We start from the raw sequence: 13,209 nt of genomic DNA on the forward strand, positions 1-13,209 counted from the left end.
CGGTTGCAAGCTTCTCTCTTTGCTTCCTTGCAGACAGAATTAAATGACAGAATAAATCGTATACGAGGATACGTTATATTTTGCGCTTCGGTTGCGATGAAACAGCGACCGATTGTGAATCGATATATATATCGATATATAGTGGGTATCGAAGATATTTGGTTGCGTCAGCGTGATTTTTATTTCGAAGCCTTATGTACTTTGAACAAGTGTACAACGAATTGCGTTCTTTGTTCGAAGATACCACAAATAATTTGCGTAAATCTACGAGAGTTGTCGAAGGTGGAGGAAAGTGCTGTAGGGAGTATTAAAAGGACGAAAACCAAACGAGGGAGATGCGCGAAAATATTTCATCGAGCAAAAACAGAGCAGAACATAGAAAAACGGAGAAACCGAACAAAAAATAGTGGAACAAAAATCTTAGTTTGTAACGTAAAGCACGGTAAAGAATATTTTTTCTAGGAATGTTAGTGGACCAGCCAGACAAAATAAAAAAGAAAAAATGAAAAAAAAGAAGTAAGAAAAAATACGAAATGAAAAAGAAAATTGCAACGGTGCATAAGGAGGGATATTAAATGAAACACTGCTACACTGAACGCATAAATGTGTTTCATAAGGTATGACGTAGTATCCGAAGACTAAAATATAGTAATATTCAAAGAGGATAAACAAAAAATGAAAATATTATTCTACGAACCATGGATTATCAACAATCACGCGGCGTTCTGGTTAAAAATTTCCAAACGTTCGAGACAAATACTATCCGATATTTTTTAACAACGGTCAGAAACAGCTGGAGGACACCTGTTTTCTAATGCAGCGAAAGTAGCAATAAATTTCGCCAGATTAAAACCGATACGAGCAAGCTAGTAATTACATTAAGATACCGATACAACTAGTACATTTTCGTTTCAATTCTGTATTAATGTCTACCTCTACTTCTGCAGCGTATGCCATACCTCTTGTAGGACACGTGTATCCGATAATCTCTGGACATAGTGTCTTGCAAGAGTGTCGCATACGTAGCAAACAATTTTTCTCTACTCTATGATCGCATCTTCCATCGTAACACCCATAGGTTTCCACACTGTATACAAGTATATTTTCGCCTCTTTCGTCCCTAAACGTAGACGCGTTCTTATTTCCTCTGAATAAGCGAAATTGGTGGCACAGTGCCGTCAGATTCGACGGGAATTGGAAATACTTAAGTGTTCGTACCACGAGTGTGTTGGAGCGCGATCAAACGTTTCTTTGCAATCGTATAAGCCTGACAGACGAGAAATAACACAGCCAACACGCTGCCACTGTGCCGCTATTGTCCACGGCATGACATTTGTGGTTGTCTTGATTTGTGTGTCGTGTACCATACGTTCGAGAGAACGCTGTTCCGCACGCTGTTCGGTCGTTTCTTGAAATGCAACAGAGGCGATGATCTTGGACTAGGAGATCGTTGTGCGTTATGTGATAGTCTTCCAAAGTATCCACACGTGCATAGGCACCGACGACGCGCGGACATCCGTATTAATTAGCGCGCGTGCAGCTAATCGAACGAGGAGAGGCGAACGATTTAAAATTAATCGAGCACGAAAGGAATTCTGTAAAAAAAATTGTGAGGGTACGGGGGCGAAGGGAATGTTAACCGGACTGAAAGTGACGAACGAGTGTTATTGAAATACGATCAAACAACGCGATACAATATCTACGATAGCGTTTAACTTTCGATGTATGTGTAGCGAGTAACGTGTCTTAAGTTCTCCTTCCGCAGCTAGTAAAGCAAGCCGAATGGAAAAAAAGGCGTAAATAGAATCTATCCGAGGGGGTGTAATCGTTGTGGACGTTACGTATAGTAAACGAAATTAAGGGAAAGAAGAGTGTTAAGTACAATTAAAGAAATTAAGATAATTAAAAGAGAAAAACGATAATATTATGAGCAAAGAAAAGTGCTTTTATGAGAAATACCATATTATTTATACCATCCTAATGATACGTATATATATTATAAATACACACACACACACACAACACACAACACGCGCAAGCATCCACATACATACATACACGTAATACACACACACACACGCGCGATATTTATTCGAATTAAATTGATAAAGTAAAAGATAAAATATATGAATTCATGTACCATGTAATAATATTAGAATTAAGCAAATATCACATGTATTCATATATATATATATATATACACATACACACGTGTACATTTAATGCATTACGTGTGTCTAGGGTACTATGATTAAGTAAATGTATATATGTATTTGTTTATTTGTATACAAGTATCGTGTATGTAGACGTACGTACGCACAAGTACGCGCGTGTACACGTATGCACGCAGCCCTCTCATTAAGAACAACATTGGGAACCTGGATTACAACCAGCGTAGTAACATAGATATATTGTAACGATGCGTAGTATTATGTTATAATTAGTATTGTATTAAATAATAAAAGTTGTCTTACATGTGAACGATTCAGTAACTTGTTACAGGCCTGACGTGAACTATCCTCTTACTTCATTGAAAGACATTTAATTATTTGCAATTATTATATATCCTTTTAAGTAATCATTTATTGGCTGGTATTCTACCAGCAGTTTTATTTTATTTAACGAAACACGATATTTTAGTTTATTGTAGTAAAAAATAAATAATCTGCACCACAATTAACAGTCGCGTCTCGTATAAAGTACTTTTTAAATTACCCGTGGCGCCATCTCTGTGAAAAGTGCTCAAACTGGTCGCATACCGTTATCGACAGGAAAGTGAACTACTTTTGGACTGGTGGCGCCATCTCTGTAAAAAGTGCTCAAACTGGTCGCACACAATTATCGACAGCGAAGTAAACTACTAAAGAACTACTAGCGCCATCTCTTGAAGGAGCGCTGAAACTAATCGGGCATTGGTTTCAATACTTTCCTCAGAGATGGCGCTACCAGTTTGTCAATAATTCTTTAAATATAAAACGCGATAAAACTTAAAAAAAATGCGAAACAATGCATAATACTTGTACAGCTACTTTATATAATTTATTTAATTAATATATATACTCAGCATGTGTATCTTTATACCTTAAATACAGCTGTTCACACACAGTACATAAGACTTAAGCATATAGGTTAAGTTTATACACAGGAGAGAACTGTGTAAAATACAAAATAGTAGAATGCAAATGAAAACACAGACTAAGTCAATGTGTACTTATGGTTAATCAAATTATGATGTTAAATTGTTAATGATTTAACAAAACTGGCAATAAATGTTCGATTTAAATCAGATGAAAAGTGTACAGAGTAAATAACATTTAGAAACATGAGAATAAAACTTATTTTCCTAACATTTTGCAGTGGTACAGTACTCATTTTATTCTTAATTATATTGAAACCCGATTATGTAGATAACGATACAAAACTGAAATTGAAATATTCGCATAATGTAAGTTATGGGAATAATTTGCCTTTGATTGTAAAGCCTATTATCGAACCAAACTGTGACTCTAATTTGGTTGTTTGGATTGTTACATCCTCTGCGAGTAATTATCTATACAGAACAACATTGAGACGCGCATATCCAACTGAATTATTAAAAAGCATGAACGTTACAAGAATATTTCTACTAGGAATGCCTAAAGAGAAATATGCGTGGAAGAATATTTTAAACGAATCGAAGAAACATAATGATTTGTTGCAAGGAGATTTTTTAGATAGTTATCAGAACCTCACGCTAAAACACTTGATGGGCCTAAGATGGGCATCGAGCGAGTGTGCAGCTACTTTCCTGATAAAAACCGACGATGACATTGTGATAGATATCTTTGAAGTAGTAAAATTTTTAGTAGATAGAAGGATAAAGGAAAATGCTCTGTCCGGATATGTTTTGACAAAAATGAAACCAGTTCGAATACTAAATAGTAAATGGTTTGTTACTAAAGAAGAATTTCCGTACAATGTCTATCCTGATTTTCTCTCTGGATGGTTTTACGTTACTAGTTTAAAGATTGCCCAATTATTAGTTCGTACAAGTGAAAATTTTAAGAATTTATTTTGGATCGATGATGTATTTATCACTGGAATTTTAAGAGAGAAATGTGGTATTAAACTTGAGATGCTAAATGATCTTTATGCAACAGATTATAGGTAATTATGTACAGCTGTTAATACAAATTTGTTTCACAGATTTTAACTCTTGTTAGTTATCAATGAAAATAATATATATATAGTTAATAAATATTTATTACACTATTACAATTAATATAATTTATTATTAAGTAGTATATGTACACTCAGAAACAATCCTAATGCATTTATTAATTGAAAAAAGAATATTTTTCCAAATTAAATAAAATGATGCACAAACAATTGTTTCATTATTAAACTGAATATTCCTTTTAGCTTAATTCACTTTAAAATTCCATCATAAACAATATATGATAAAATAAATTGTTCTGTACAATCACTATCTTAACTTGGCCTCTATTAGATGTAAGAATAATAATTTAAGACAGTTACTCGTGCTTGTTGTTTATCTGTAAAATAAATAATTTACTGTAGGTATTTGGAATGCTGCATAAGAGATAAAAAAAGAAAACTCAAATGTGAGTTTATCGCAGGACCTGACGGAGGTAAAAAAGAATTGCACATAAAATTTAAGCTATTCTCTGAATACTGCCAGTGGAATTGTTCCAAAAGAATGAAAGAACAATTGGTATCAAAAACTTGTGTGTCTGTTTATGAAGAAACAATGAATATTTTAAATTCTACATCTGAGGTGCATTTTATATAAAATATGTATAAATCAACCCACAAAAATATCAACATTTTGTCAATTACTTTGTAAATAATTATTCTTTTAATCTGTTAAATTCTGTTGTTAATTTTCTGTTCATGATGTACAATTATTAAGTAATTGAAAATTAAATGATAAAGATGCAGTATTATACTGATATTAAGTAAAAATTAAATTGAATAACTTGAAAGCAATGCTTGACAATTTCTATCTAATTTATTACACGGACCCCGAGGAAATACTCTTCCTTTTACACAGTTATCTGCTTCGCATAGCTAAATAAGTATAAAATTGATGCAACAAAGTAAAATAGAAGTGAAGTACTTGTATGTAAATTAGAATTCAATAATAACAAAGTATCTTTAGGGTTGCTTGTGCAATACAAAAAATTTAAAATTAGTCTTGTGTTTGCATCGCTGTCTGGAGATCATAAATTAGCATTGTTAATAAATCCACAAATACGTCTTGATTGTATTGCTGTTAGCGATTATAAATTGGTATTGTCAATAGTTTGTAGAAGGAAAACATATATACTTATGGAATTCACCTTGACTGCTTTGCTACATATAGTGATCATAATAAATCGACAAGCTATTAATGCTATTTTTTTTAAGTTAAACACGAGTAAATCTGAAAGGAAACTGCTTACTTATTTAACTATAATCTACCTGATTCCTGATCACTGATAGCTGTTTCAGACTTATCCGATTTAGCATAGATCAAAACTGTGATACAGTCTCAGAACATTCAATTTCATATTGTACGAATACCAAATTTACAATTTCTATATCTTACAATTGATACACATTGTATAATATTTATGAATTACATACATAATGCAATCATATACAGAAAAATATAATTATTAGTACGTATAAAAAGTAAATTATTATTAGAAGTAGATTGGTATGATAAATGAAACAATCGCTTACTAATATTAATATGAAAGAGGCAAAAGTAGGACAAGGAAGGTTTATACTTCAGCTTAACTTAATTTAATTGTTTAATCGGTTATACATAAAGATGAGTTTGAAGAAGTTACTTATTTATGTTGTGACAATTGTTTATTATTCTATATACATAGCATTTATTATATTATTTTTATATACTTCTTTATTTAATTTAACTTAAGTAGTCTTAAAATATAATCAATGTCCATGTTAATATGACGTAAATATACGTATTTATGAAATGATGATACCTTTGGTTGAGGAAAAACATGATTTTGATTTTGGCCGTTAACCCGATGTTAAGAATTCGAGTCATCGTCTCAAAGTAATGTTTAGTATGGTACTAGGATGATGCTGTGGAAAGGAGAAAGATGTTATTTGAGAAAAGGCCTGTCTAAATTGCGTGTTTTACAAGCAAGAATCTCCTTCCAAGGATACGAGCTAAACTACCATTACTTCGCTAGTTTGCAGTTCAGGATTCTTAGCCCTCCGAACTCAATTCACTCAAGCACTAGCGTGGAAGCATTCAAAACAAACATTTCACACTTAAGTAGAAAGTCTTATAAATTCCAAAAATATCAAGCTACCTTCCCACCAATCGTCATCGGTGAGCCTAGTTTAATCAAAAAAATTTTCTCACCATTTTCCGAAAACCAGTATACTTTTTCTCCTTTTTTTGTGACATCGACGTTACACTACTACTTCTAGATTCATCGCTTTGATCCATTTCTAAGTCATTAGTAGTTGTATCGCTTTCAGTACAAATTTTTTCTACAGACAATTTCGAAGCAGTGGGACTTACTTGTACAATCTTATCATCAGAATTACCTGAGTTTAGGTTCCATTCTCCATTTACATCATTCGAATAAGCATTTCGGTTTTTCCTTGTGCTCAAAGCAGTTTTCATAAATGAAGATGTTATGTTTAATCTTGTATCGTTTAATATATCATTAATATTTTTGGAATTTAAGAAATCTGTCGAGGATTCAATGGCAGTTTGTTTATTATAAACGACTTCTCCAGAAGATATGTTTGACAAGAATGAATTAGTTTCATTGGAATTTTCAATGTATGAACTGTTTAGTTCATTGTTTATAGATTCTGTTTTGGGGCTATCAACAGACACTAATGTTGGTTGGATAGTACATTCGACGTCGCGTACGTTTTCGTTAAACCAGTCAAACTTACTTTCCGGAGCAGATTTTTGTCTTCTGTAAACCTGTTTTTGAACATTTGCATGTAAAATTTCAACAGAAGAAGTCAGTTTTGGCATTATTTCCGTTTCACGTGCAACATCTGGTACAGTTTTATATTGCGTAATTGCACAACTTTCTGTATCATTATTTACATTCGTCTGATGACCGACCAAAGCTGTTGTTTTCCTACGTTTTTTCTTCTTTTCCTTTTTAGTTTCATGAGATTTACTGTTAATCATCAATTCACGATATGTGTCCGCAATATGCGAAGCTATTTCGCTTGGTCGTCGTTTATTCGGCTTTTTCATATGGGGACTAAAATTTTCTGCACTTTTACGACGCAATGCACCTTTTTTTGACTCTAACTTTTCATTTATTTCTGTCTTTTTGTTACTCTTTCCCCAATAATATAACAAAATTAAGTATACCACAAAGGTTTCTAAGCATATTAACAATATTTGTTGGCCTATCATAGAGATTTTTCCACGCCAACTATCACGGTCATACAGAAGATTTGTCACCAACTCTGAAAGATTACTAATTTCTTCTTTTAAAATAGCAATTTCTTCTGCTCTTTTTGACTCACGCTCATCCCTTTTTCGTGTCTCTTCACTCATTGCTGAGACTGTTCGTTCAAGAGATCTTTGCATTTCTTCAACTTGTTTCTTATATCGTCGGCTCAATTCTTCTAAGTATTGACCACTTAAAGACATATTCCTTTCTAATGCCTAACAAAAATATGAGTACACAAGAATAAACATAAGGAAAGGCAAAACAATTTAAATAAATATTATTATATTGTATTAATTACATAAAAAATGAAAGAATAAATTATCTTTGAATGAAAAATATTATCAAATTTAATGAAATTAAGTTGCTGAATTCATATTCTAATATTACATGGCGTATATTCGCTAATCTTTTAATTGTACAAATAAATACATACCTTGATTCTGTTAGATAATCTTAGGAAAACAGATTCTTTTGGTGGCGAAGTACTCGTTGTTGACTGTACAACTGAAGAACTAGCAGAAGGTCCATTTTGAACATTTACCGTTTCTGCTTCTAAATACTTTAAATCAGATATTATATTATCCAACGCTAGAGAATCTTGAGAAGATAATTTAATTTCTTGATCTGCAGTTTCTCCTTGTTTTCCTTCTTGATCCATACGCTCTACATTTTCCACTTTGTTTGGTAAATCAGAAAATTCTAAGGGTTCTACATCCGGTACCATATCATCGGTTACAAATTCATTGCTATCAGCTGTTGTTATTGAAATAGAGGCTGTTGTTGGAGACAGATTTTCAATGTTAGTATCAGAAGTGATGGGTTCTTCAGTGGTTTTTGAAGTTGAATGTAGTCCTACATTTGAAGAAACAGGAACAGTTACATCAGCCATAACTGCTTCTTCTATACCATCTTTATCAGATTCCACAATAGGTATCGCATCACTTTTCATTTCTTCTTTCTCTAATGTTTTAGTAAACTTAATCTGTGAAGTTATATTTTCAGAATTTGGGGGAATTTCGATCTGTATATTAGTTAATTTATTAACGTCTTCATTAGATAATTCCTGAGCAGTTTTTTTAGACTCTCGAGAAGACGTACCAACAGTTGAGCTGGGAATACTTGTAGTTGATGTATGTTGAACCGATTTAATTTTGTCAATACTGTGGTCTTCTTTATTTTTACATAATGCATCTTCCTTAATAGGTTTTTTAAAACTGTCAAATGAAACTTCGTGGCTTACATTCATCACTACTTTACGTTCTTTTATCGCTAATATATTACAAAGTGCCGCGATATATTCAGATTTAAGTATAGATGTTATGAATGTCAAACGAAAATTCTTTGTTGAACCAAATTTTTCATACTTATTTACACTTTTTATCTTTTCGTTTGTTTGTGTTGTTTCTCTTTTTGCGAAAGTTTCAAATTCTACACCATAACTTTTACAGAATTCATTTTGTCTTAACGTCCTATTTACAAGATCAATGTCTAGCATTTGGTTTAATTGTTGTTCCTTACAACTAATTAATTCAAAGATTTTTGCAAATTTCTCGTCTGAGCAATTATTACAAAGAATAGTGTATCTCGGTGTAGTACAACTAAGAAAAGAATCTTCAAGGATACTACTGTTATCTATACTTTGCTGGATATTTGTAATGTTGTTATATGTTACATCGCTAGACTTTACTAATACTTCGGCGGCTTTTTTCATAATACTTAACACCGCGTCTCTAGCGCTACCAAATAAATTTCCCGGTGGTTCACCATCTTCATCATTCAAAATTTCTTCTTCATCGCTGTCTTCTTCGTCATCTACATTTGTATGAGTTTGCATTGGAATTTGATTTTCTGTCTCCGTTTCAAGAACCTCAAATTCGCTGGTACCATAAGCACAAAATAAAGAAATAGGACAAAAGTGTTCAGACCCATAGTAAGTCTGAAGTTCTACTTTTATAAACTTTCCAAAAAGTTGCGGTTGCAAAGCAAAACTTTGGATATCTTTTATATCTTTCGCAGTGAATTGCCCAACTGGACTCCAATCTCTCGTAGGAAATCGATCGCTAATATAAACTGAAAAATCTTTCGGTGACGAACTAAAAAGTTCGAAATTGGCTAATTCAATTTTCTTGGCTTGGATCGCTTCGCAAAGTTCCACCACAAACCAAATACGTGATGTACACGTATTGAGCATGTACTCATCTCTAGTAGATACTAAAACACTTCTAGCACTTCGTGCTTCTGGATTTGCTGCTACGAGTTTAGCTCCGCAATCCGGAGAAGCATAATTTTTAGAACGAACCTTCATTCCACCCATTCCCCGCGTAGGTGCTCCAGAATTCTGAACAGAGGCGTTTGGATGTGCTATAATGAATATAATTATTATTTTAATGAAAAAATTTACTTAACGATAGAAAATTGGATTTCTAACTGGCAAAAATAATATTTAAAAAGTACCGTGAATATATTCAAGCGCTTAGAGAAAAATTAAAAACTATATTCAACATTCAGTCTATATTTTTGTAATACTGCAATTATCGCATTTTACAGACTAACACATACTTTTTTTCTTTTCAGCTTCTTCTAATCTCTTTTGGGTCCATTCACTGAAAGATGGAATATCCTCATGTGGACTTGAAGATCCAACAGATACAATTCCTTCACTGAGAACAGCTGCAGTAGCTTCATCTCTATTATCTCCTTGTAATCGAGCTTTAGCTTCAATATCGCTCAATTCTGGAGTTGTAACCGTTCTATCGACTTTAGATATCTCATCAGGAAGTACTTTAAGAATGCTATCATCAACCTTTAATCTTAAACCATCAGTGGTAATAGGAACTTGTTCAGCTCTCACTATGACCACTTCGGGTGTCTCTTCCTCAACTGAATTTTGTAATAATAAAGATTCTTCAAAATTACTTGTTTCATTTGGTTTTTCGGTAGTATCATCAATTGTTGATGTTGTACTTTGTGTGTTAAATGAAATTTTCTCCTGCTCCTCATTCGATTTATGTCCAAGGTGAGTGTTTTTTGTTAATATTGATGAATTTTTTGCAAATAATCTGGATCTTGCAAAGTCAGGAGTAAGCTTTGGTTCTGCTAAACTTTGTAATTCTGCGACAGTCGTGTCCACTAAAGTCAAAAGTGTTGCTTGTTCATTTTCAGATATTCTGTCAAGGAAAAGAATATGTACCCTTATATGGTGTACAAAACGTTTCTTTATAAAACAAGAATTTTATATTTTTTATGATAACTAGCAATTTTAAATATTTATATCAAATTTATATATTTTTTAAAATTTATGATCTAAGATAAACTTCAATATATTGTGCACATTTCAATGATGTATATCATGAGATTATTTATGATAGTAAAATTTTGTAATGGAATTTATTTTTATTGATATACACTTATAAACAATGAAATAATATTATGAAAAGTATACTTGTACATTTGAAAGTAGATAAGTACTTGGGATACTTTTCAATTGATTTATAATTGAAAATGTCTCGTTCTGTTGTGATTAATTGAATTTATCTGGTTATAATAGTATGAGTAAATATTTGCTTTGCTGGATCGCTAATACTTCAGGGCATAGTTCTTTTTTTTTTTAGCACTTTTCAGACATACAAATATTATATTTTATACTTTAAAATATAACATTTGAACATATACATAACAATAAATGATTTATTTCTTATTATTTAAAAGTTTAATTCAATATATAAATTAAAATAATTAAACTGTTAAATAATAAATTAATACTATTATATAGAAAGTATCCACACAATAAAAAATAGAAATGATGAATTACATGTTGAGACTTTTTTATTCAAGTCTTATATCATTATCAATGAATGTAATAGGATTATCTTATGTAATATTGACATAATAAAAACTTACCCCTGAGATAAATTAGGTTGTTGAGTAAGACTTTCAGCCACAATATCCGGATCTTTATAAGGATTCTCTCCTCTTGCTTTACTATCTATGATGGTTTCAAAGTCAGCCGATTCTTCTTTAAATTTTTCCTACATTTTTGCAAATATAACAAATCAGATATTTCTTGATAACTAGAAGTTTGATTATAATATTTAATGCCTTTAACCTGACTGGATTAATGGTGTCTTACAAAATAATGAGAATAATAATATTATACATAAGAATTTCTATACTTCCAAATCTGATATAGAATTTTTACCATCACATGATTATAATGATTATACTGATTATTATCATTATTTTTCTAGGACACTATTGCCTCAATGAAGTCAAAAGAATCAAAACAGTAAATATCCTAATAATATGCAACAATGTTATAACTTATAAAAAAATATTTTCTTATTTTTAAATCCTTACTTGATAATCATGATCTTTAAAATTCGATTCTAAATTATGTAGATCCTTTACTTCATTAATTGGTATATCGGCTGTAGCTGAATCATCATTTTCTATAGTATTTAATGTATCATTATCATAAGTCTTGGAACTTCCATTTGTTTTAATAGACGTGTAATGATTAATTTGTGTATTTTCAGAAGCTACTATAATAAATAAGAGTGCACTGTAAAGAAAAGAAAGCCAAATAGTAAATGGAAAAACTTAAAACTAATTTCAAACACATACTTTTTATTTTGTAATTTTTAAAAAAGTTAGGCATATACAGTAAAGTTTTAGGAACATAAAATAAAATCAATCATTGAATACAAGGTTTAAATTTTGCAAAATTCTGTAAATGTAATTAATATTTTAATTTTTTAATGTACTAAAACAATGAATTAATGTATAAAGGATAATAATATAATTTTAACAAAGAATTGGTTGATTCATTCCATGAAAATATGCAGCACATATTATTAATTATATAAAATTGAAGCTGATAAAAATATAATTAGATACATGAACATAACAAAAGTATCAAAATGTTAGAAAAAAAATGGTGCAACTTGTAAAATAAATTTCAAATCTTAATACTTAATCTACATATGATAATGAATCTACAACATTATTAAGGAATAATAGTAATAGCATCATTAATTTATATAGTACGAAATTTGTAACATTAAATTTGTTGACAATCAATAATATCTCTTATATTCAAAGTAACATTTTAAAAGTAAAGAACTTTAGAATACTTGGAAATTCAAGTAAGTGTAACCTTATACTTCCTTTCATTTCTTTTTTTTTTTGCATTCAGTTGAAATATGCCGGTTCAATAATACGTTATATTGCACAGTATTATCGATACAATGGGTAATAAACTATGCGATAATTTTACTGATATGTGTATAGAAATTGTCGATAGAAAACAGAAAGACAAAGTACTTACCTCGAAGTAACTGATATAAAAAGTAATGTCCAATACACACACGTTATACAAATCTTCATGTTTTAAATTCTGACATTACCCTCCACATTGAAAATTTTACTGTCAATAAGTACAAACATTTATAAATATATAAACGTGTCATTACTTTACCACTATACCATCGTGACAACCTCCGTCATTACCGCTTTGATCACTGCCACTGTCATCATAACCTCTTATAACTGTCACCATTAGCAAGATATGGGATAGATCTATCACCTAATGCATTTTTGCGTTCCAGGTAAGGTTATCAAACCCACTGTAGGGAATTTTTCTGGTAACTCTGCTTCTATATTTCGTTTAAGATTACTTTTTCATTTTTTACGACGCACATTTCCACGCATTGCCCGAGTACAGTAGTGAAACGTTTTTATCATTAACGGTTCAGAC

At 31.3% G+C, this 13,209-nt stretch overlaps 2 protein-coding genes across 4 annotated transcripts; one reads left to right on the plus strand and one right to left on the minus strand.

The window, feature by feature from the left end:
• Positions 1 to 3,181: 3,181 nt before the first annotated feature.
• On the plus strand, positions 3,182 to 4,803 carry LOC143433113 (beta-1,3-galactosyltransferase 5). Of its 2 annotated transcripts, XM_076910253.1 has the most exons (3): positions 3,182 to 3,542; positions 3,630 to 4,146; positions 4,561 to 4,803. In XM_076910253.1, the coding sequence occupies exons 1-3, from the start codon at positions 3,323 to 3,325 to the stop codon at positions 4,790 to 4,792; spliced, it is 969 nt and encodes a 322-aa protein (XP_076766368.1). In that variant the 5' UTR covers positions 3,182 to 3,322; the 3' UTR covers positions 4,793 to 4,803. The 2 variants fall into 2 exon arrangements, with proteins under 2 accessions (XP_076766368.1, XP_076766367.1); XM_076910252.1 differs by having other exon boundaries at positions 3,184 to 4,146.
• Positions 4,804 to 5,685: 882 nt separating this feature from the next.
• On the minus strand, positions 5,686 to 13,087 carry LOC143432748 (uncharacterized). Of its 2 annotated transcripts, none has more exons than XM_076909618.1 (6): positions 12,926 to 13,087; positions 11,811 to 12,015; positions 11,355 to 11,482; positions 10,014 to 10,621; positions 7,888 to 9,815; positions 5,686 to 7,669 (listed from the first exon to the last, which is right to left on the minus strand). In XM_076909618.1, exons 1-6 carry the CDS (start codon positions 13,009 to 13,011, stop codon positions 6,368 to 6,370), a joined length of 4,257 nt encoding a protein of 1,418 aa, XP_076765733.1. In that variant the 5' UTR covers positions 13,012 to 13,087; the 3' UTR covers positions 5,686 to 6,367. The 2 variants fall into 2 exon arrangements, with proteins under 2 accessions (XP_076765733.1, XP_076765734.1); XM_076909619.1 differs by having other exon boundaries at positions 5,687 to 7,669; positions 12,781 to 13,025.
• Positions 13,088 to 13,209: the final 122 nt, after the last annotated feature.

Source organism: Xylocopa sonorina, chromosome 2 (assembly GCF_050948175.1).
Source record: "Xylocopa sonorina isolate GNS202 chromosome 2, iyXylSono1_principal, whole genome shotgun sequence".
Classification (NCBI taxonomy): Eukaryota; Metazoa; Arthropoda; class Insecta; order Hymenoptera; family Apidae; genus Xylocopa; species Xylocopa sonorina.